General features: G+C 40.3%; 1 protein-coding gene across 1 annotated transcript in view; it reads right to left on the bottom strand.

The window, feature by feature from the left end:
* Positions 1 to 672: 672 nt before the first annotated feature.
* PTPRQ (protein tyrosine phosphatase receptor type Q) overlaps positions 673 to 22,122 on the bottom strand; it is a 134,135-nt gene continuing 112,685 nt past the window's right edge. The window contains exons 46-53 of the mRNA XM_056846991.1: positions 17,222 to 17,312; positions 15,602 to 15,678; positions 8,297 to 8,431; positions 8,062 to 8,187; positions 6,180 to 6,328; positions 3,125 to 3,260; positions 1,846 to 1,969; positions 673 to 719 (exon numbers count right to left, since the gene is read on the bottom strand). Of these exons, the coding sequence (XP_056702969.1) occupies positions 682 to 719; positions 1,846 to 1,969; positions 3,125 to 3,260; positions 6,180 to 6,328; positions 8,062 to 8,187; positions 8,297 to 8,431; positions 15,602 to 15,678; positions 17,222 to 17,312 (876 nt within the window). The 3' untranslated portion in view covers positions 673 to 681. The remainder of the gene's footprint in view (positions 720 to 1,845; positions 1,970 to 3,124; positions 3,261 to 6,179; positions 6,329 to 8,061; positions 8,188 to 8,296; positions 8,432 to 15,601; positions 15,679 to 17,221; positions 17,313 to 22,122) is intronic.

Raw genomic sequence — 22,122 nt, 5'->3', positions numbered from 1 at the left:
TGAATCAGCAAATGCTTGTTTGGAAATACAGTTATTATAGAGATCCACCCAAAAGAGAGACAGGATTGGCCATAACTTCCTTTCATGTACATATACAATGGCAAACATGCTTTTGCTACACAGTATAAGCTGCAAAGCAGCCTCAAGGGCCGCTGCTGATCCATGACTCTTTCCCAATGCTGTCTTTAAACAAACACAAAACATGATGGTGTATTTTTGCATTCTGTATCTCACTTTCTGTTTCATATCATTAGCTGTGAAGGTAGGGGAAAAAAGTGTGTGTTATTGTCACACCATGTGTTATATCCTACCAGATATTAGGGACATGGAGAAGCAGCAGTTCTATGCCTCTCTTGTAACATGGAATCCCACCCTGACTCCCAATAAAATACAATGGACCAAAAACAGCACTAAATGTTCAGGTTTCAATGAATCATATTTTACTAACTATTGATGGATTGTAAACGGTAAGTAAAATATTAGTATAATAACAAATTTCCACTCCGTACAAAAGTATCTTTTAATAATTTATAATATTTATGAAGGCACATAAATAAAACATAAACCCTTTTTTATTTTACAAAACTTGCACTTTGTTTTTAATTAATTGTAAGAAGGGGGTTTGTTTTGGCCCCTGAAACCACTTGTTTCTGGAAACATAATGAGGTTTCATTCTTGTAGTTACATTGTAGTTTCTTCCCACTCAAGTTCCACATCACCTATGAAAGAAATAGATATACTAATTGAAGCTTTTAAAAATGTAATGATAGTTTAGCAAACGTTCTACAAGCTAAGGAAGGATGATGGGAATTGTCTGAAGCTTTCCATTCTACAAGTACCATTGTGACTCCACATTTAATCTTGCTGTCTGTGTACATTTGTATTCTAGATTATATAGATTAATGGGGGGAGGGAAGGTGGCATGATATTCCCCAACCTTGTCAAACCTCAGAAGCTAAGCAGGGTCAGTACTTGGAAGGGAGACCTCCAAGCAAGATGCAGAAGGCAATGGCAAACCACCTCTGCTTCTCACTTGCCTGGAAAACATCCTGCTGGGGTCGCCATAAATCAGCTGTGACTTGACAGCATTTTACAAACACATAACATGTAGCAGTCCTTCTTTGTTTCTTCTCTAGGTTTATGATTCTAGACAGGATAAACTTCAATAATTTCCATTTTTAGAAGGATGCAGAAACCATTGACCAAGTGGCATTTCTCAATGAATGCTGATGCAGTTTGATCAAACAACTGCCCCTTAACAGTTAAAAATGACAAAATAATTAGGAACGTTGTTTTATTAGGGATTATTGCCAAATCTGCTTATACTGGTCTTCATTTCTTCAGGCTGCTCATTATATCAAACCAAGGGACTTCTGATGAGCAGATGGTTCTCCAAGTGCCTGACTCACTTCTGAGAAACATGTACAGAGGTATGTACTTCTCTACTCTCAGAAGCAAACCTGGAACTTCTGGACTCTGACACTTGTGCAGAACCACTGTAATTTTCCACAGACACTGAGGGGGGAAATGGGTGGGCTAGTGGTTGATAAGCAAGGCGTGGAACCATTCCCTGATCACTGCTGCGGTTCCTCTCCAATGAAATCCATGAACTTCAACAGAAGATCTTCAAATCAAAACCCCAAGAGTAGAGAAGAAATCCTAAATGTAATAGAACTGCAGAAATGAACTTATCCCCAGTTTTTATGGTTATCTTACCAATGTTCTTTTCTTAAGTGATCCATTTAAGGGGTTTCCCTGCTGACGTGTTGTATTTTACTTTTTAAAAGATGTCTTGGGATATATATATATATATATATATATATATAATTATACGTATTTGCTGACCTTCCATGGCATCCAGAGAGTCCATCTTTTGCAGTACTGAATAATTAACAAAACATACTGGCTGGCTGCTCCTCTTGATTGTCAACAAGTCCAAAACACACTGGTGCAAAAATATATACTGTGCCTGTGAAATGTGCAAACGAAAGGGTATTCAGATTATTTAAAATATCTATAGATTACATTTTCAATTGAAATGCCCAAGATGATTGATGAATGGAGAACTTTCTTCAAATGGTAAAATGCTTCCACAGAGTTTTGGAATGTGCACACAGAGGATGTTAAAGAAACATTATACACATCTGCCACACCACTGTAAAATTAAGTAAAATGCACACCTCTAAACTCAAGGCTGACTTTGCCCACTGGAACAGTCTATATGGGGTCGAGCTCAGGATTACACATTCCAATTTGTATCTTACTATAGCCCTAAGCAGATGTTACATGGGTGTTTCATTAATGAAAAGTGGGAACCCAACAGCCACATATTTTGGGGAGCATAATAGCTGTATCATGTGAATAAGGCATGCACATGTGGATTTTTCATATGAGTACAGAGTCTCTTCATGCAAACCATGTGTGGAAATTCACACAATACTGCACATGGAAATTCACATGATATTGCACTCCAAAAAGTGGAGCTCATGGGATCTCACTCTGCATGAATGGAATGTCAATGTAGCATCTGCACAAGGCTCTTATCCTAGCAGTAAGTAAGGGACAGTAAGTTTAAAGCAAAAACAAAACAAAAAACCCCAAACAATCTAATAGCATCAGGGGTTAAATGCAACCAGCTTTTTTCCTGATGAAAAGGGGGTGGAGGGGTTCACTCTAGTGACAGGAGAATTAACTTGTCTTGATTTGTATAAAACAATACAACAGTAGAAAGAAACACTTCACCAGACATGCCACATCAACCTGACTTTAGTTTTATTTTTTTAATTATTTGGTTATCTATATAATTCTTTTCTCTGGCACTGGATAGCCCACTGAATCAAGTTTTCAGGACTGGATAACAGAAGTAGATGAGCCATAGAGCAGAATACCCATTCTTTGTGCTATCTTCCAACAAGAAGGAAAATTGCATTCCATCCTTGAAGCATGACCAGCTGTCATGCTAGCGTTCTGTGTGCAGCAATGTTTTTCCAAGGGGGCAGCATTCCATCATGCAAGCTGCTATCTGCTGCACTGAAGTGGTGCAGTCCAAGACCAGAGGCAGGTTTACCCTCTCAGCTGCTGATTATGAGAGCTATGCTACAGAGTGGGCTCGAAAATAGCTTACCAGATTCTGTACCGTACACATCCTTTCAGTTCTCAGCTCAGCCACAAGTCCATATATGTCCACAAAGTCATGGTCATTTATGTGCTGTGTTAAATGATCAAGGGCAATGTAAACTCCAGTTCTTCCAACTCCAGCACTATAGAGAACAAGTGGAGAATGAATTATTGGACATGTAAGTCTAAGGAATGGATGCAGTACTAAGACAAACATGGAACCAGTTAATAGAATTGCCAACTCCAGCTTGGGAAATTCCTGGCGATTTGGAGGGTGGAGTTTGGGGAGGGAGCTCTTTTAACTAATCGTTTACTGCACGGAACTCTGAGGGTTGCTACTATGTGCTCCTGTATATTTTGTTAAATTATTGTGGCTGGTGGAGAACCGATGGAGCATGAACCCTGCGTGGGTTTCTTGGGAAACATCTCACTGATCCGGTTTGGCTGTTTTCTCCCAGCATCACTATTCAAAGAAAGAAAAGGAATGCAAAGTATTTAAAAGGACTTTTCTAACAAGCAGAAGTCTGCATGTTCATCTGAAAAATATAACAATCTTGCGCCAACAGTTTCTAACTCCTACTAAATATGGAAGAAAAATTATAATTGTGTGTGTTCAGCTTTAAGACTGCATGAGCTGTGCCTTACAGATGATCATTGTATTGTTAATTGCTGGTGCTTTTTTCGAAACTGTATATTGGCTAATAGAATTAACTTATTGAATGAGCCAGAGCATTGTTATTTCTCTGTAGCTTTATTCAATCTGTGGACATTTGTGTTTTGTATACCTACCTGGAGGTTGGCAGCCCTATATGTTATGATGACAACTAAGTCCCTACACTGAGTAACATGGAGACACAATGGCATAGTGTTGGACTGCCACTGTGCTGAAGTAGGGCCAGAGAGGAGTGGGACTTCATTGGCACCCTAAGCCCTCTCAGTCCATGTCTTGTCCTAGTACTGGCATAATGATATGCCAGTGAAAGAGATGGTAAAAGTATAAATCCTCCCATTGATTTCAATGGGAATGAAACACACACACACATGGCAGAGCCACAGTGCAGCTTAGGACGCTATCTAAGTCTGCAGCCATTTTTAAGTCTTCCAAGCAGTATATCAACCCCTACCAGTACACCTGAGTCTCAGAAGACAGGGTGCATGGCACGAAGATATACTTCACTGGACACATGTTAGACTCTCTTATAACACCACAGAGAAGAGAAAGACATAAAGGGACTTTGGTGATGAGAACTCTAGATGAATGGCATTTTGCATAAAAAATGCAACTTTATACAAGCAGCCAAGGCGGAGAAGAAACCCAGCATATTGTTATCTCTATTCTGCTCAGAACTACCACAGCTACTCTATTCCTCTAACTGGGGATGCAGGACGATGCACCCCACACAGATAAGGGAGAAGGGATCCCTTCCTCTGACAGCTGCAAATGTCCCCACCACCACCCACAACATCTACCTAGAGTGTACTGGCTCCACAACCCATTCTCCCTCAACAGTTGGTAACATCGTATGTCAAAAAGAGAACACAGGGTTAGTGTGCACAGTACAGAAAGGGTTACTTTCAAGGTGGTGATAGTCTATCATCATGCCAGGGCAACCCTACAGGTAAGTGGGGAAACAGGGAGCATTTCCATTCCAACCATTTCTACTTTTGGCCTTGTAAACACAAAACTGGCTTTATGCCGCCATTAGTGAAGAACCATTGTTGCTGGGCTTTGGACTGGACCTCCCATAACTGAAATAAAACACGTTCAGTGGCAATATTGAGCTACAGGCAATTGAGAAGCTGACTCACAAGGGAGTAGCCAGTTTCCCTTGGGAGCTTGGACACACCCTGACACACTCCAGCCTTTGGCTTCAAGGGGGCTCATAAAAATTCTGGTGATGATTATCAATAGAGGTTGCAGGACACTAACCAGCCTTTTAGGACCATCCAGGACTCTGCCTTACAATTCAGGCTTCCCTGGAAACCTAATTATGAGTAAAGCCAGGGTCATAACCCATCTCCTGAACTTTAACAGGCATTAATCTGGGTTACCCCTCAGGTAATCTGATCATCCCTCCCAGAAACATCCCAACTTCCCCATTACTTTATCTGGTACCATCTAGTATTCAGACTCCCTCCCACCCTGGCCAGGGCAGAGAGGATTCAAAAATGCAACCCCAATAATTAACACTCAGGAAAAATAGTATAAAGGTGGCATCCTGTCATGAGCAAACTGGATCCAGTTCTATCCTTGAGTTCTTCTCCATCACTACATAGCAAGGTTTAGTTCAAAGATTCAATCTGATCACCAAGATTGCTCCTCCACCACTGATACTGCAGTTCTGAGATTTCTCTCCTTGATCTGAATCCTTCTCTCACTGCTTTGGACATTCATAATGCAGGATAGGCAATGAATGAAACTATCTGCTCTCCTTCTTTGACCTGTTCTCCCTTGCCTCCCAACCTTAGCCTCCTTGCTCCCTGATCCCTATCCTTCTCTCACTCTGAGTGGCACTCAGAGAGAAAAACCTCAATCCTCGCCCTCTGACCTACCCTTCCTCTTTTTCTCTCTGGGGACACTGTATGCTCATAACAACACTGAAGGTGGTTTCCTACTTTGGACAAGCCCAAGGGAGGAAACATTTAGCATAACTGGGATGGCTTCCACAAGGGATCATCTGATTAATTTTTTCTTGCTCATTTCCCAAATTCCTGTGTGTGGTTTTATAGGCCATCTAGCTACTCATAGCTCGGTGATTCCCCAAATTTAGTATTCTACATTGCTCTTTCAACCTGCCTACATTTTCCTGCATTTTTTTTTGTTATTTTTTATTGTCCCATTAACATCAAAACTCAAATACTGCCTCCCTTTTTGTCTGATATTCCAAATCCCTTCCTGACATATTGCCCAAGTTTGCATCCATTTCAAACACAGGCCAAAGATGCCTTGTCCATGAAATCTGGAGGTGGATTTGTGAAAGAGAGTTCCTGGGTATCACTAACTTTCTAGGTAACACCATTACTATTTAGTCTTATTAGGTTCTACTGAAATATCCACTTACCTGCAATGAACAACTATGGGTGTACTATCATGTGCTCGGCTAGCACGAACCAGCTTTACAAAACGGATTAACGATGCAGTTGTTTCAGGCACTCCATGTTCAGGCCAGGCAGTAAAGTTACACTGGCGTACCATCATACAATCCCCATGCTTTCAAAGATGGAACAATAAAGATTTTTGTTTTATAATTTTCACAGTAAATCTTCACCTATAATTTGAGACCTCACACTTATACAGGGATAAATTCCAGTAAGAGATTTAGTGAAACTTATTAAAGACTTTTTGTCTGAAAAGCATGTTCTTAATTAGATTATCCTAAAAGGATAAAATATTTTACGATTGCAAACAGCTAAGAAATAATACAGTACATCAGAAAACCAACCATGTACTACAATATTCTGACTCTAATGGTGCAAAATACTGCTATTTGACACAGAATTCTTTTTAAGAGTTAAGCAATAAAACATAGCAATAAAATCACTGGAATATTTTAGGAAACAAGGCACCTAGAATATATTAGTAACTACTCTTTAATCAGATAGCAAGTGTTTGAAAACCCTTGAATACTTCATTGCATTCTATATTTCTGCCATCTGAAATGACATCTGAGGCACATCCAAGGATCATTAAATCAGCACATCCAAGGATCATTAAATCAGCTAACTCAAATGTACATGCTCTTTACTTGATATTTCATAATTCAATGACATATAACATTTAATAGAAACGATTGTGGTTTGTGTGATGATATGAAAAACTTTCTATGTTTGATCTGTAAAATGGACCCAGGGTATGGGTGGAGGGCACGAGACGCATCAGACTTGTCAAGCCTAACAGGTATCCATCTATTAGGATTACCAAGAGATCTCCCATTCAGGTACTATGCACGCTGCCATGATGGAAAACATACGGTAATAATTTAATGATCTCGTGGCATCAAGTCATAACTGACTCATGGAGACCCCAGATGCAGGGGTTTTGGTTAGAGATAAGCAGGTTTGCCATTGTCTTCCTTTGCATAGCAATCCCAGTTTCCCCTGGTGGTGGTAACAACAGCAGCCAGAAGAAGAAGCAGAAGAAGAAGAGTTGGTTTTTATATGCTGACTTTCTCTACCTCTTAAGAAAAAACAGGCTTACAATCACTTTCCCTTCTCCTCCCATAACAGACACCCTGTGAGGTGGGTGGGGCTGAGAGAGTTCTAAGAGAGCTGTGACTCGCCCAAGGTCACCCAGTTGGCTTCACGTGTAGGAGTGGGGAAACCAACCCAGTTCACCAAATTAGCATCTGCAGCTCATGTGAAGGAGTGGGGAATCAAACCCTGTTCTCCAGATTAGAGTCCACCGCTCCAAACCATCACTCTTAACCACTACACCATGCTGGCTCTCACCAAGTACTAACTCTGTCTGACTCTGCCTAGCTTCCAAGCTCTAATGAGATTCAGCTAAACTGTTGATGGAAGAAAGGCAGTATATAATTGCAGTAAATGTGTAATACATATCTAAATAATGCTTGCTTCACACAAGCAAGTAATCAACTCGATCTTGAAGCTAGTGTGTGAACCTACACAGAGATTCAATGAATTTCCAAGAACCTCTGACATTTTCTACATTCCTAGTTTGCTACTGTGCTGAAGTAGCAGTAGGGGAAATGGCCCCTTAGTGATATCCTTCTAGTCTTGAAGAACAAATTGACAGGTCTAGAAGCACGTAACTATCTAGCAGCATAAAATCTAATATAGTTTGTTCATACAAAAGCCATAAACAGTCAGGAAAGCTACATGAGTTCAGGTTTAAAAGTAGACATTTTGGGAGCAGGCTAATCATGATTTTTATGCAATGTATGGAAGTATCTTTAGAAACTAATTAATCAGACCAGGCCTTACCCTTTCAATTTTTAGATCCCTGATGGTCCAATCTGTTTGATGATCTTCCACTAATTTAGTAATCACTATATCTCCAAAAACAGTCACTGGTATGTTGTCTTCAGGCCAGTATTGATGACATCTTATCTGTAACCAATATGGAACAATATGATTTATTAATAATAGTCATGTTTTGGCTTCTTGAATGCATAAGTGACAATTATTAACTATATTTGCAATTCATTTGGTTACTTACCCGTCCTTTCTCAAAACACTGTGAAAGCATCACAAGGGTTTTTGCTCTAGTTTCCCATACCATTCTCCAGAAATCCCCCACTGTGCCTGGTAATGGCCCTTGAGTAGCAATAAATTCATTTGGACATAAATAGCCCTAAGGAGAAGACAACACTCAATGCTGATGAAGAAAAAAGGGGGATACATTCAGCTGGCAATGTCATTTGAAGTCAACTTCATATTGCTGATAACAGAAACATAGTCCACTGGTGCATGAGAACATTCAAAATTTTATCATTTCCTAGTGTTTCCCGTGGCAATCAGGAAAGAATCTGTCCATTCCAACCTTATACTTAGTATAATTCCTTTTAATGTGTCTCTCATCAAACATTTTAGAAAGTGACAGTGTCTAGTCACATATGTAGTGGGTTTTCATTGACCCTAGGAATTACCAAAATATTTATACAGGGTGGTAGGAATAGTCTTGATCTCACAATATCTTTGGCAAGCAGGGGATCCATGAGGACTTGCAGGGGGAACCTCACCATGCCCAGCTGACCATCTTCCCCAACCTACCTTTATTTTCCTCCTCCCCTCCCCACCACAACCCCCACAATTTTTCACCTTTTCCTGGGTCCCACCCTCTCTCCCACTAACTTGTCCAATCTTCTTATCTGCCACTTTTGCTCCTGTTTTCCTTCTTCCCCTCCTGCAGCTTTTCAGATTTTCTGTTTTTTTACTCCCTCCAATCCCCATTTCCCCTTTACTCCATTTTCTTCCCTTCTTCCTACCCATTCCTTTTTTCTAGCCTACTTGTCTGCTCCTCCTTTCCCCAGTTAACCTCTGGTGTTTCTAGGGCCATAATCACAAATATGATATAATTTTTTCTTTATATATAAATCAGGCAGATTTCTCATTCTATAATCAACAGACATTTGTATTGCCAATACTATTTTTTCCCGTGCTTTCTTGCAAGGGTATAACGACCATCAGAAAAGCTTTGTTTAACAGACCAGGGTCCAAATATCCTGTTTTCAGTGCTAGCCCACTAGAATGAAGGGGCGCATAACAAACTAAGTTTTGTATCTCTGAGTTTTGGTCCCTCACCTCAGTGGGGAGGATTAGCATAGCTTCTCTCTGCCATCTGTTCTCTATATTATGTATCAGATAACTAACAGCTGTGAATTATTTGACCTGTAAATATCTTGATTTTACTTGACTAGTAAACGTAGATCTATGATGGACTAATCATCCTCCACTGTAAACCAGCGTCTCCTTTTGAAATAATGAGAGCAATCTTGAGCAGATCTACTCAGAAGTTAGTCCCATTTTATTCAATGGAGCTTACTCCCAGGAAAACATTCTTAGGATTGTAGGCTTTGTCTGTGAATGAAACATGGGCTGATATCAAGTCTGACTTCCTTACCCACTATCCTACCTTTAATTCATTTTAATGTTCAAATCAAAAATTGAACGCCTATAATCTTTTTACAACAGAAATTTTAGAAGGGAAAGAAACCTCCAAGGGAACATATTTATTGTCCTGTCAATTTCTGTCTTAGAGCTGAGATCTGCTTTCCTTTCTGTTTGGCATTAAGGCAAATAAACAAGATTCAGCACAGACCACATGGTATCAGAAAAAAATCAGACTATACCTGATTCAGTCATGCTAGCTGGACAGTTGTCAAGGCATCCTAGAAAATCCAAATCTCAACTAGAAATGACATTTGGATAATTCACCAAGACACTCATTTCTCATTAGTGGGCATTTTGCCATGACAGGCTGTCAAGGTTACTTACTATCTCCAATTATACCACACAGGAATGTACCATATATTTGGGGCAGCTACCTCCATTTTCTGCCTTTATCCAGGTTTCAGTTTATTACCTAAGATTGAAAATTCCCGTCTGCTTCTAGAACCATCCAACTTCATCTTATTTGGGGCCTTCCCAGATACACAACCATTCCCGATCCTTTGCTTCCTTTGCTTCCCAAGTCATTGCTCTTTTTGTCATGCAACTGAGTACAGAATCTTTCCTCAAAGTATATTTTTGTCTTCCCCACGACTAGCCTTGTCTTATGAACTACATGGGTTTCCATCAGGCACATGATTTTTGGCCCTGTTTTTCCACATTTTGGATTATTTTCTGCCCCACCACCTGGACTCCTGCACTGGTGCTGGATTTCAGAATCAGTAATCAATCAGTTCCAGAATTACCTGGAGTTGTGGTTGGGTACCCGTGCAGGGAGCAGGCAGCAGCAGTTTGGTTGGGGCCACAGTTTAAGGCAGCAAAAAGGTCCCAGCCGGGCTTTGGCGGGCCCAGGCCAGCCAATCAAGCACCAGAAGGGAGGCTTGAATAAGCCTATGGATGGAGGGCAGGGGCTGGGAATGAATGCGGAGCTGGAGAGGAGTTTTTACTCCGGTCCTCCAGCTCAGGATAAAGGAAGGGCAGGACTGAGGGGAGCTTCAGTCCGTCTCCAAATTTGTTGGAGGGAGGCGGATCGGAGCAGCAAGAAGAGGTGGAGGGACTCTTCCTCTAGTGACTCATCCAGCTCCGGCAGGTGAAGGCGGTGAGCTTATCGGGGGGGGGGGAACTGGTGCGGGGTCAGAGTCACAGGAAAAAGGCGAGGCGTCGCCGGGTTGAGACATCCAGCAGTCCTAGTTCATCTGGTGAGTGATCTTCTGGTGAAGGGTCATGGGACCAGATGGGGGATTATTGGCTGGCCACAGCAAATACCCCGGGGCTGCCTTCTTGGGCACTACGGAGGCATAAGATTTCCAGAAAAGAAGGGAAAGGGGTTAACATTGGTGACGTTTGGGTAAATAGCAAAGAAGGCACCCCTCAACTGCCCCCATCGTTCAATGATGATGAAGACCCCCCTGGGATTCACCTCCCTCGTAAAATAAGGGAGAACATCTTGGATGGGTTTTACATCTACTTGTTCACTTTAACAAAACCAGAAGTTGACGAAGGCAGGAGGTCACATTCATCCTCAAAGGACAAAAAGAAAGAAAAGGTGGCCAATAGTGAAAAAACATTTGAAAAATGAATGGCTGGCTATACAATATTCCTAGGTGTGGTGGCTTTGGGGTATCTGGAGTGGGGGTGGCATCTTGCCAACCACCTGGGGAATGTTCTGAGGGCCCGCTCTTTAGCAGGGGAGACTGCTGCCATAGAGTATGATGAGGCATTCCGCAAGCGGGCTTCTCAGAGCGAAGGGGCCAGATGGGACCTGCTAAACGACAAGCTATGGCTAGTAGTCATGGGGCCCCATATCAAGGGAAAAGGGGACAACAGTCGCTTGGGGCAATGAGGGCAATGGCGGGTCCCCCGCAGAGAAACCACACGGCGGATCTGCTGGGATTTCGGGCAGGGGAAGTGTCAGAGATCAAAATGTAAATACGAACACTGCTGTGACACTTGTTTTGGCTCGCATCCTCGCACATCTTGCCCTAATGGCAATAACAGTGTGCACCCCTTTCGTGGGGGCAGGTCCTCCTCCTTCAGGAAGGACAGGGGACCACCCAAAATGGCACAAGCGGAAAGTAAACAAGGGCAGTGGGACAGGCTGGCCATCTCACCGGTCAAGATAAAGGCATCAGCACCTCTTTTGGCTCGCTATCCAGCAAGGGCTGAGGCCAAATTCATCTGGGAAGGTTTTACCAAGGAGTTTCACATTCCTTTCTTTGCCCCCAGGGTGCCAATGCAAAAGGGCAACCTGAAATCTGCGGGAGACATGCCGGAGGTGGCTTCTGCCAAAATAGCAAAAGAGTGCATGGCCGGGAGGATCGCTGGCCCTTTCAGGACACCTCCTCTAACAAATCTGAAGGTATGTCCACTGGGGGTAGTGCCAAAAAAGGTGCCCGGGGAATTCAGGCTAATTCACCATCTGTCTTACCCGAAAGGGACTTCAGTGAATGAGGCCATCCCAGCAGAGCTATGCTCAGTGAGATATGCCTCTTTTGATTATGCCATCAGTATAGTTAGATCATGTGGCCCGGGAGCCAATATGGCAAAATGTAATATGCAATCAGCATTCCACCTCCTTCCCGTGCTATCCTGCAGATTTCTGGCTCCTGGGATTCCATTTCAACGGGCAGTGGTATGTAGATAAAGCCATGCCAATGGGTTGCTCCGTGGCATGTGCAGCCTTCGAGGCATTCAGCATCTTTCTGGAATGGGTCTTTAAAGAGCATGCTGGTGCTTTTTCTGTTACACACTACCTTGATGATTTTTTGTTTGCCGGGTCAGCCACATCTGCCACATGTGAGCACCTGCTGTCATCATTCGAGGCATTGGCGGAGGAGTTGGGGGTCCCTCTTGCCCGTGAAAAAAAGGAGGGTCCGGCGTCAATACTTGGCAGCATCTGGCATCGTCAGGGACCTGACATTCCTGGAATTTTTTCCATTAGTGGTAGCAGTCACAATTTGGAGTTGTCAGTTCAAAAACAAGAAAATTTGTTTTTGGTGTGACAATCAAGCGGTGGTCACTGTGGTGAACAAACAGTCTTCCAACTCTGCGAGGGTTATGAGGCTGGTTCGGCACTTTGTATTAACCTGCCTCAGGGGCAATATTACATTCACTGCAAGGCATGTGCCGGGGGTAGATAACTGTATTGCAGATGCGCTGTCTCGTCAACAGCTAAAAAAGTTCCGCAGTCTGGCTCCGGAGGCAGGACCCCACCCAGAGAAGTTCCCCCTAGAGCTGTGGGCCCTTGGCAGCGGATCGTGATGCAGGGGATCTACGACTCCATGTCTAAGGCCATGCTTAAGTCTTACACAGCTGCGGTACAACAATTCTGGGCCTTCGGGGGGAAGTGGGGGACTCTTCAAACGGGCCAATTTCAGAAGAATTGGCTCTGCAATATTTGGCTCGGTTAAAAAGCTTGGGGAGATCAGCTAGGACTATCGCCATTCACAAAGCCGCAGTTTCCTTTTTTTAGTCAGGCTCATGGCTTTGGGGACCCAGGTGCCTCATTCAGGGCAAGGAGAGTGGTGGCAGGGTGGAGAAGGGCAGCCCTGCCTGAATGGGACGGCCCCAGGCCTGTAACCACGGGATTGCTATCACTTCTCTTCTACCACTTAAAAGAGATTTGCTGGTCACGCTTTGAAATGTATTTGTTCAGAGCCGCATTTGCAACAGCATTTTTCGGGGCATTGAGGATCAGTGAGCTGGTAGCATGCTCAGCTACGGACAGCTCTAACAGGGCCCTGAGGTTTGGGGATGTGGCCGTAGAGAAGGAGGAGCTGCAGCTGGTAATACGCAGCTCCAAGACGGACCTATCAAGACTTACTGGCATGGAAGAACAATAAATGTGCCCTAAAAGAATATGAAGAACTGAAGGATTATATCACTTGGTTTCAATATCATCAAATACAGTCTGTATTTATACAAGATATGAAGTTAGGTTTTATTAAAGATAAATCATCTTTTCAACTAATGTTGTTAGACAATAATGAACATTTAATATAAAAAATGTATAAGATGTTATTGATTTTGTATACGGAACAAGATCAAGTTAAACCAACGATGATAACTTGGGCACAGACCTTGGGACATGATATCCATATGTACAAATGGGAAAGACTCTGGTCAAAAGATATGAAACATATGTGTTCACAATCATTGAGAGAGAATATATATAAAATGATTTATAGATGGTATCTAACACCAAAACATTTAGCCAAAATGTATGGAAATATGTCACCAAATTGCTGGAAATGTCAAGAAGAAGTGGGTTCCTTTCATCATATTTGGTGGCTATGTGAGAAGGCAAAGAACTTTCGGGATATGATTTATAATGAATTAAGGTTGATATTACAACAAAACATCCCTAAAACACCGGAGATGATGCTGTTAAGTATAATACCAGATACCTTAGTGACTCAGAGATCGTTTTTGATATATGCCACTACAGCCGCTAGACTGGTTTACGCTAAGAAATGCAAAATGATTGAGATACCAAATAAGGCTGAGTGGATAGATAAAATGATGGAACTAGCTGAAATGGCAAAACCTATAGCATTAATAAATCAAAAAGAAGATACTGAATTTGTGGCAGAATGGGAGGCATGGACAAAATATTGTATGAATGAATTTAATTGTGGTATCAAGGGATATATTTTGATCTAATTCAGATTTGTTGAAATAATTAGGAAAAGATATGAATTAATTATATTTATAAGTAAATGATATGGGTGATTTATTATGAAGAATTAGACAATAGATACAAAGAGAGCAACAATGATAACAAAGAGACAGAGGAGGGGAGAGGGGAAGTCAAAGATATACATGTTAATTATGATAAGGAAAAGTTTGTTATATTATATAATTTGTTAATGGATATTTGTAATTGAATATGAACAAATAAAAATAAAAAATTTTATTAAAAAAGAGAGCATAGTGCCTTATAAAGATGAAAGGCTGAGACTAGGGGGCTACTCTACAGAGCTCAGAAAGAGGGATCCTTCTGCAGAAGGATGAAGATATAGTGAAAGTCCTTGGGAGACCATTGATTGTTACTGGAAGTCTCTTGATCATAGCTGTGACCCAATGTTTTCTGAAGGTGGAAGATCTATCCAGGTAGAAGGACAATGTCCTGTAGCAGATAAAGGGCACTGCACTCTATGAATCCAGTATCAGATTAAGGAGGGAGGTTGAGAGGACTGGGTCATGATGTATGTGGAACCCAGACACAACATTTGGTAGTCTCTATGTCCAGAATATGTTGAATAGTCAGAAGTGTGAGATAGCAACAAACATGTTAGTCTGCCTCCTGGCAAATTCCAGAGCACACTGCAGGGAAATCCTCTCTCCCTCAGCCAAGTACCTGCTTCTATCTTGATGCAACATGTAAAAGACAGCTACCTGCCAATAGCTTTGAGTGAGCAACTGGCAGCTTTTTGTAGCAGCGATGAAATGATAATAGGAATAAAAGTGTTCTGTGAAGTGGGTGAATGGAGGGAAAAACTTCTGAGGAAAAGTAGCAAAGCACTGAAATCTAGGGCATCACCCATTATGAGATCAGCTGTAGTAGTAATTACAAAATGTTAACTAAACGATGGTGTTCCCACTTCATTCTCCTATAGTATCACTTAACAAGGTTTAAAGTGGTAAATATTACAGCTGCTATTAAATCTTAATAAAAACAGCCACTTTCCATGTTACAACCTATACCATGAGAAGCAGCAACAGTGGAAAGAGAAACAGTGGAAAGAGATAAAGAAAAATTTAGGCACATTCTTATATAAAATCTAAGTCACTTTCACAAAATAGATTGAAATAGGAAAAATGTGGTAATATTTATAAGTTAATGCAGACTTACAGACACATAGCTGGCATTGACATAATCAGAACCAGGTATACTAGCATCAGGCATTAGCTTCACTCTGTTGTTGTTATCTGTGTGGCATAAATAAAGTTAATGTATTTTATTATGCTTGTTCCAAGCTATTATAATATAGCAATTAAGGAATTTTAATTGTATTAATTCAATTACATTTAAAACTATACACCCTTACAACTTAAGGCAATTTATAATACCTCATCAGCTACCGTTTTAATATACAGTAATCCTCATTCTGTTAGACTTTTGTGTTTGCAGATTCATCATATCATAATTACTCTATAAACAAGCATCTACACTACAACAACATCCTTGCAATATTATCTGCTACCCTGTCATTTTAATGGGATGCTGCAATGCCATAAGTTGACTGCAAAGTCGGGAGCGAAGAATCTATATTTTTTTCACTACCAGTTCAGCCTTTGGGTTTCAGCACATTCTCGAAGTCTATCTATTGGCAAATGATTCTGTTGGATGCTGTAACTCACTTGCTCTCTCTGTCTACACATAGAGTAACAAAAGATAAATGGATGAAAGTATTTCAGAGTTATTGATCACTGTATTTGTTCTCTCATCTAAATACTACCTTCATATAACAAGTCTTAATGTGGTTCTCATTCATGTAACCATAATGTCAGTTTTTAAGCAAACATATGTTGAATGTGAACATGCTTGAATATTTAAAAATGGAATGTGAGCATTACAATATAAACTACGATACTGGGGGCATCCTGGAAAAATAGAAACAATACAATATTGAAACAGGACTTTGAACTTATGCTCAACAAATTAATATGGTCCGTAAAAAAATGAAAAAAATAAATGTCAAGATTCTGCTATCACATTATATCACAAACAGACTACTCTAAGTATATGTTTTAACTCTTGTAAATTATGGCACAGCATGTGCCCTGAACCAGCAGCAGATAACAGGAGCAGCTGTTCTGAAAAGTTAATAGCACAGAATGTGGCTACATTAACAGAGGAATGCCTTGCCCCCATCTCACATCACAGCTAATGCTTAAAATAATAATGGCGCTTCTTGTCTTATTAACTGAAAAATGAAGCAGTGTTGACTACAGAGAGACAGACTCCTGTCTCCTGCGATAAAATCTATTTTAGACTTATACGTTACTATATATTGACTCTGATCTTTAGTGGACTCTTACACAGCACATTTACAAGTATCCTTAAAAAAAGCATCACATGCTTCAAGGGAAAATGGATATAAAAAGAGGTGTATTTTACACTGTAATATCTTAAACATTTGCTTTTCAAAAGGAGAAGTCCAGGAAGAATAGAAGGATTTTGATACATAGATTATGTTACAAAGTTAAGAAGCTATTTGAAACTATCATTTCTGCACCTGTAGATTATGGGCAGAGAGAGCAAGAAAACACACATTAATAAATAACTCATTCATAAATAACTCTTAACAAAACAAAGAAGGATGCAAAGACAGATTTTTGTAATAAGGAAGTATAAAAGAATATGCATATACACACCTAAATGACAGAGCTAGATAAAAGAATTCAGAACACATTTAAACACACTCATCTACTATAAAAGAGGGAATAGAGTAATAAGAAAAATACATACATGGCTTGATGTTTGGAAACCGATTTTTAGACCTGTTCCAAGGCAGATCAGCATCTGTCGCAGCAAGGTCGGAAAGAAATTTGGGAAGTTCCTATAGAATAACAGACATGTCAGATTATCTTTTAGATTTCCACTTCGCTGTAAATAAATCATCACATCTTTCAATCGGCAGTGCATGTCGACAAAGGAAGCTCTAGCAGTATCTAGAGTTTTTTTTTTATTTCATTTCTTTTTTGTGACAGAATACATGACAATAATATCAAAGTAATTGGATTCAATTGTGTTCGTTCAGTGTTAGGAAAGACTTTGGAGGTCTGAAGTATGTTGCATTTCTAAGGACAGCTGGTAATATTACAGAAGCCTTTCACCTTACTGTCAACTCTACTTACATCAGCAGTGTCAGATTCTGAGCTACAGAAGAGATGGTCAGCCTGAACAATCTAAGCTTATGTGAACTTTCACCTTAGAAGTCTGCATAAAGTCACCTTTCTGTGTTTCCATGAGGGTTTTTTGAGGGGATGGCCTTTTCCTGAGCCCCTTTATGTGGCTATGATGGCCTAGTCAGTGCCTTGGTCTCACTTATCACTGATGCATTTTTCCTAACTCCTTAGTATGAGAACAAGTAACTACTTAATCACGCAGGGACAACTGGCAATTTGTTATTGCTCACTGACCTCTGCCTCTGTGCAGGAAGGACAGGAAGATGTAGGTTGGCCATAACAAATAAGGATGAGAATAAGGATGAATGGTTCACATCCCAATTCAAAGTATTAAATATTATCTAAATGCAAAGGAATAGAAGTGGCATGATCAGATCACATTAAAAAAAACTAAAATATATTGATAGTTTTGTTTAAAAGCACTAGAGAAGCAGCAGCAAAATAATAGATTTTTTAAAAAATTGTTATTCTTATAATTTTTATCATTCTGCCAGCAATTCTCAGAATTCTCAGGATACTGCTAACAGCATTGTTTGAATCTTTGAGGTGTGCATTACACAATATTCATCTAGAAACATACCTCCAAAAATAAACAAACCAATATTCTTCAAACTCCATTAATTTGGCTAATGTCAGATACTTATTAAAATTTCAGAACATCTCAAGGCAAAATTATATAATTCCTTTCCCCTTCCAAAGCAATGTGAAATCTATTGCAAGGAGGTGGCCTTTATAGTTTTACTGTTGCAAATGTTACCCATGAAAAGCAACAAAGGCTATCACTAGTGTGCAGAGGGGGAAAAATATTTTAACAATACTATTTACTTCCAAAAGATAATTAAAGGCACAAAAGGCATCCTAATTATAGTGACAGACCATGTATGCTGTCCTAAGCACTCACACCACTGAAGTTGATGGGGTTAGAAGAGTGTAGCTGTGCTAAGGAGAGCTTCAGAGAGTAGCTGTGTTGGTCTGCAGTAGAACAGCAAGATTCGAGTACACTACAGTAGACACAAGCTTGTATCCGATGAAGGGAGATTTGATTCTCAAAAGCTCATACCCCGAAAATCTTGTTGGTCTCTAAGGTGCTACTGGACTCGAATTTAGCTATGCTTAGGATGGCATTGTAAGTATCTATTTGTAAAATCCAGCCAATCTGAGATTACAGTGTAGATTCCCTCTGCACTCCAGCATGTACTGAAAGACATTATTTAATAGTTGCAGAATCTCATTGTTGGTCTGTTGTGCTATTGGTAGACAACAGGCTAACAGAAAACAGAGCTGCTCCAGAAGCTCTTTCTCATTCATTCAGATTTAGTTTAGGTGGCACTCAAGTCTGCCTTAAAGCCCAAAGTCTCCCAAGGTAGTTTACAGAATTATTAGTGGGGGTGCAAAGTGTTTTCAAGTCACATCTTACTTATGGTTACCCCACAGGGTTTTCAAGGTGAGAAACATTCAGAGATGGTTTGCTGTTGCCTGCCTGTACATAGCAACCCTGGGCTTCCTCCATGGTCTCCCATCCAAATACTAACCCGAGCTGTCCCTGCTTAGCTTCTGAGATCTCATGAGTTAAGGCTAAATTGAGCTATCCAGGATAGGACACAGAATTATTAAAAGCAATTGATTAAAAGGTCAGCATTAAAATTAAAAAGCAACGCTAGGAATGCAAATATCAATAGAATCAACTAAAAGGCATTAAAATAGACAAGACCATCTAAAAAAGTAAGAAAGTAAAAATACAATGTATAAACAGTAAGGTAAAAATATTTCATAACAATTTCAGGAGACAAAATAAAGTTAAAAGAGAAACCAAAATGCTCCAATTTAAAGCCTGGGTATAGTCATCATGACGATACCAAAAACTTACAAACTTTGTCCATGAGGACAATGGTGGGTATTTTCGCAAAAGAAGTACTACCACACTTTCATGGCTACCCTCTTTATAGTGGACAATGGTGGCATTCAAAGCAGATGACCTCAGACATCAGGCTGGTTTTCAGTAAGCAGGCTAGTTCATGGTCTTTCAAATTCCCTGTCCTTTTTTTATATGGAAGCAAGTGGTCCCTCAGATAGACTTATAGTACAATTCTATGCATGTTCACAAGGGTTTATTCCTATATAAGTATGCAAACGATTGCAGTTCTAGACTCTAAATTCACATCCCTAGGTGTGGTGATGTTATGTTTGTAAGATAAGGCAACTGGATTAGTGTGGTACAATGTGCCTCCAAATTTCCTGCACTAGTAAGATGGAATTTTTGGTCTTGAAGCAGAATAAACAGCTCTATATGACATACTCTCAGAGGTATCTTATTGTGAGTCCATTATTAAATGCAGAACAGAAGTGCTAAAGGACCATGACCAAGAATCTGTAGGATATACTATTAATCTTCTCACTCTTTTGTTGTTATTCTATGAAAGAATGAAATGTTATAATCTAATAGCATAAGTGTCAATTGATTTTTTCTTCATTATTCACAGATTCAGACATCAAGCAATTCACGGCAAATGTATAAATCCTAAATAATAAAGTCATTGGAGACTGACAAATGATTTTTGGAACAGCAAATAAGTGTGTGTTCTAGAAATGATGAATGCAATGCTTCTGAGATAACAAATAGGGGATCATTTTGAAATGTTATAAACTTGATTGCTATAGAAAAGGTTTCTTACAAAAGCAATGGAATTCCAAGGCTTAAGCACAGTTTCTGTATGAGGTTGTTGTAAAATGGCTTGCAAACTGTTGCAAACTACTCTTGTGATTCACCACTGAGAAGAATGGGAACTAAACAAGACCAATGCATAGGGGTGTGCACCAATTTTTTCAGTATTTTTTGGGTTCGGGTTTATTAACCTGAACATTTTTTTTTAATCCAGGTTTTCTGGATTTTTCAAAAATGTCTGGGTTTCAAATACCGAACCCGAAAAATGGGATCTTTCAGATCCGCACTGCCCCCTTCTCTGGACAAGCGGGACAGCATGGATCTGAAAGAAATCCTCTGCTCCCCTTCTCCAGAGTCCAGAGAAGGCAGGCACTGTGTATTTGAAAGAAATCCATGCTGCCCCACTTCTCCAGAGTCCAGAGAAGGGAGGTGGTGTGGATTTCATTCAGATCCATGCCACTGGCCTTCTCCAAACCCCAGAGAAAGGGGGCAGCAAGGATCTAAAAGAAATCCATGCCCTTCTTCTCTGAGGTCCAGAGACAGGAGGCATGGATTTGACAGAAATCAACGCATCCTGCCTTCTCTGGAGTAGGGGGGCGGCATGGATTTCTTTCAGAGGCAGGTAAGTAAGGAGAGGGAAGAGGGGAAGGAGGGGGAAATGGAGGCAGGGGCAAAGCAGTCCAAATAATGCTGAAAACCTTCAGCATTACTCAGGATCCACTTTATTGGCTCCCTTTATTACTGCCTTTTTTCATACCCCCCCATAAAAATACAGTAAAGGTATTTTTCAGGGGCCTCTCCCCTCGAGATATTGAAATGCACACCCCTACCAATGCAATGCCCTTCAGTCACTCCCATTTGTTTCAAAGAAGTCTATGCATGGAAATTGCCTGGAAGCAGAGAAAGTTTCTGTGCATGTATTACATTTTTGGCATTATGTAACTTCTCAGCGATAAATTATATTTTACCACAAGTTATTTTTTCATCTTCCTGTACACTGTTGTAGACAGACTATTGTTTACTCTTTAAAACTACAGGTGCCCAAGAAGTAAAAGGTTCTCACCAGCTGGTTTACCTATTACTTACCAGCTTCATATGTAGAACAGCAAAATGGATGCCTCTAAGAAGGTTTTGGGATCCATCTTGTGTGTCAAGCCAGGGAAGCTCATTTGGGACAAAGCAGCCACTCTTCTCAAATCATGTTAGGAATATGGAACATGTGGTCATCCCATAAACCCAATATGAATAAAGTAGGGTCCTATCTTAGAGGGTAGTCATCCTATGCCTTGGCTAGGAGAGGAAGGGCTTCGTTTCCCCAGGAATCTTCCATTAAATTACACAAACAGTACTTAGAAGGACTGTTTTAAGAAACATTGCTCTATCGTTAGTCAAAAGGATAATTGGTTCTAGTGTCACTGTATGAATATTTCTCATTTGGAAGAAATGCTTTACTAGGTTGATACCTGCACACATAGTATATGAGAGACTTATACTAACCAGTATTACAAGAACCTATTATACCAGATGTTTGAGTAATTGGGAATAGAATTTACAACATATACACATGCCTGGTTGGGTTTGAACTGTTTGTATTTGTATTCATTAATGTATTTCTGTAAATGTGTGGAGGCTTAACAAAGGGTTTTAATTAACCACTGATGAAGGCCCCATAGGCCGAAACGCGTTTGGTATATGGTTACAGTTATCAATCTCAGGAAATGCCATTGTGCTATTTTAATGCTTTTAAATAATTTTAAATTTTACATAGCGCTTCTAATAAATTATACTTTCAGTATTTA

Source organism: Euleptes europaea, chromosome 3, assembly GCF_029931775.1.
Source record: "Euleptes europaea isolate rEulEur1 chromosome 3, rEulEur1.hap1, whole genome shotgun sequence".
In the NCBI taxonomy this organism is placed as follows: Eukaryota; Metazoa; Chordata; class Lepidosauria; order Squamata; family Sphaerodactylidae; genus Euleptes; species Euleptes europaea.
Note: the sequence above shows the minus strand (reverse complement) of the source record. Positions and strands in the feature narration are given on the sequence as shown.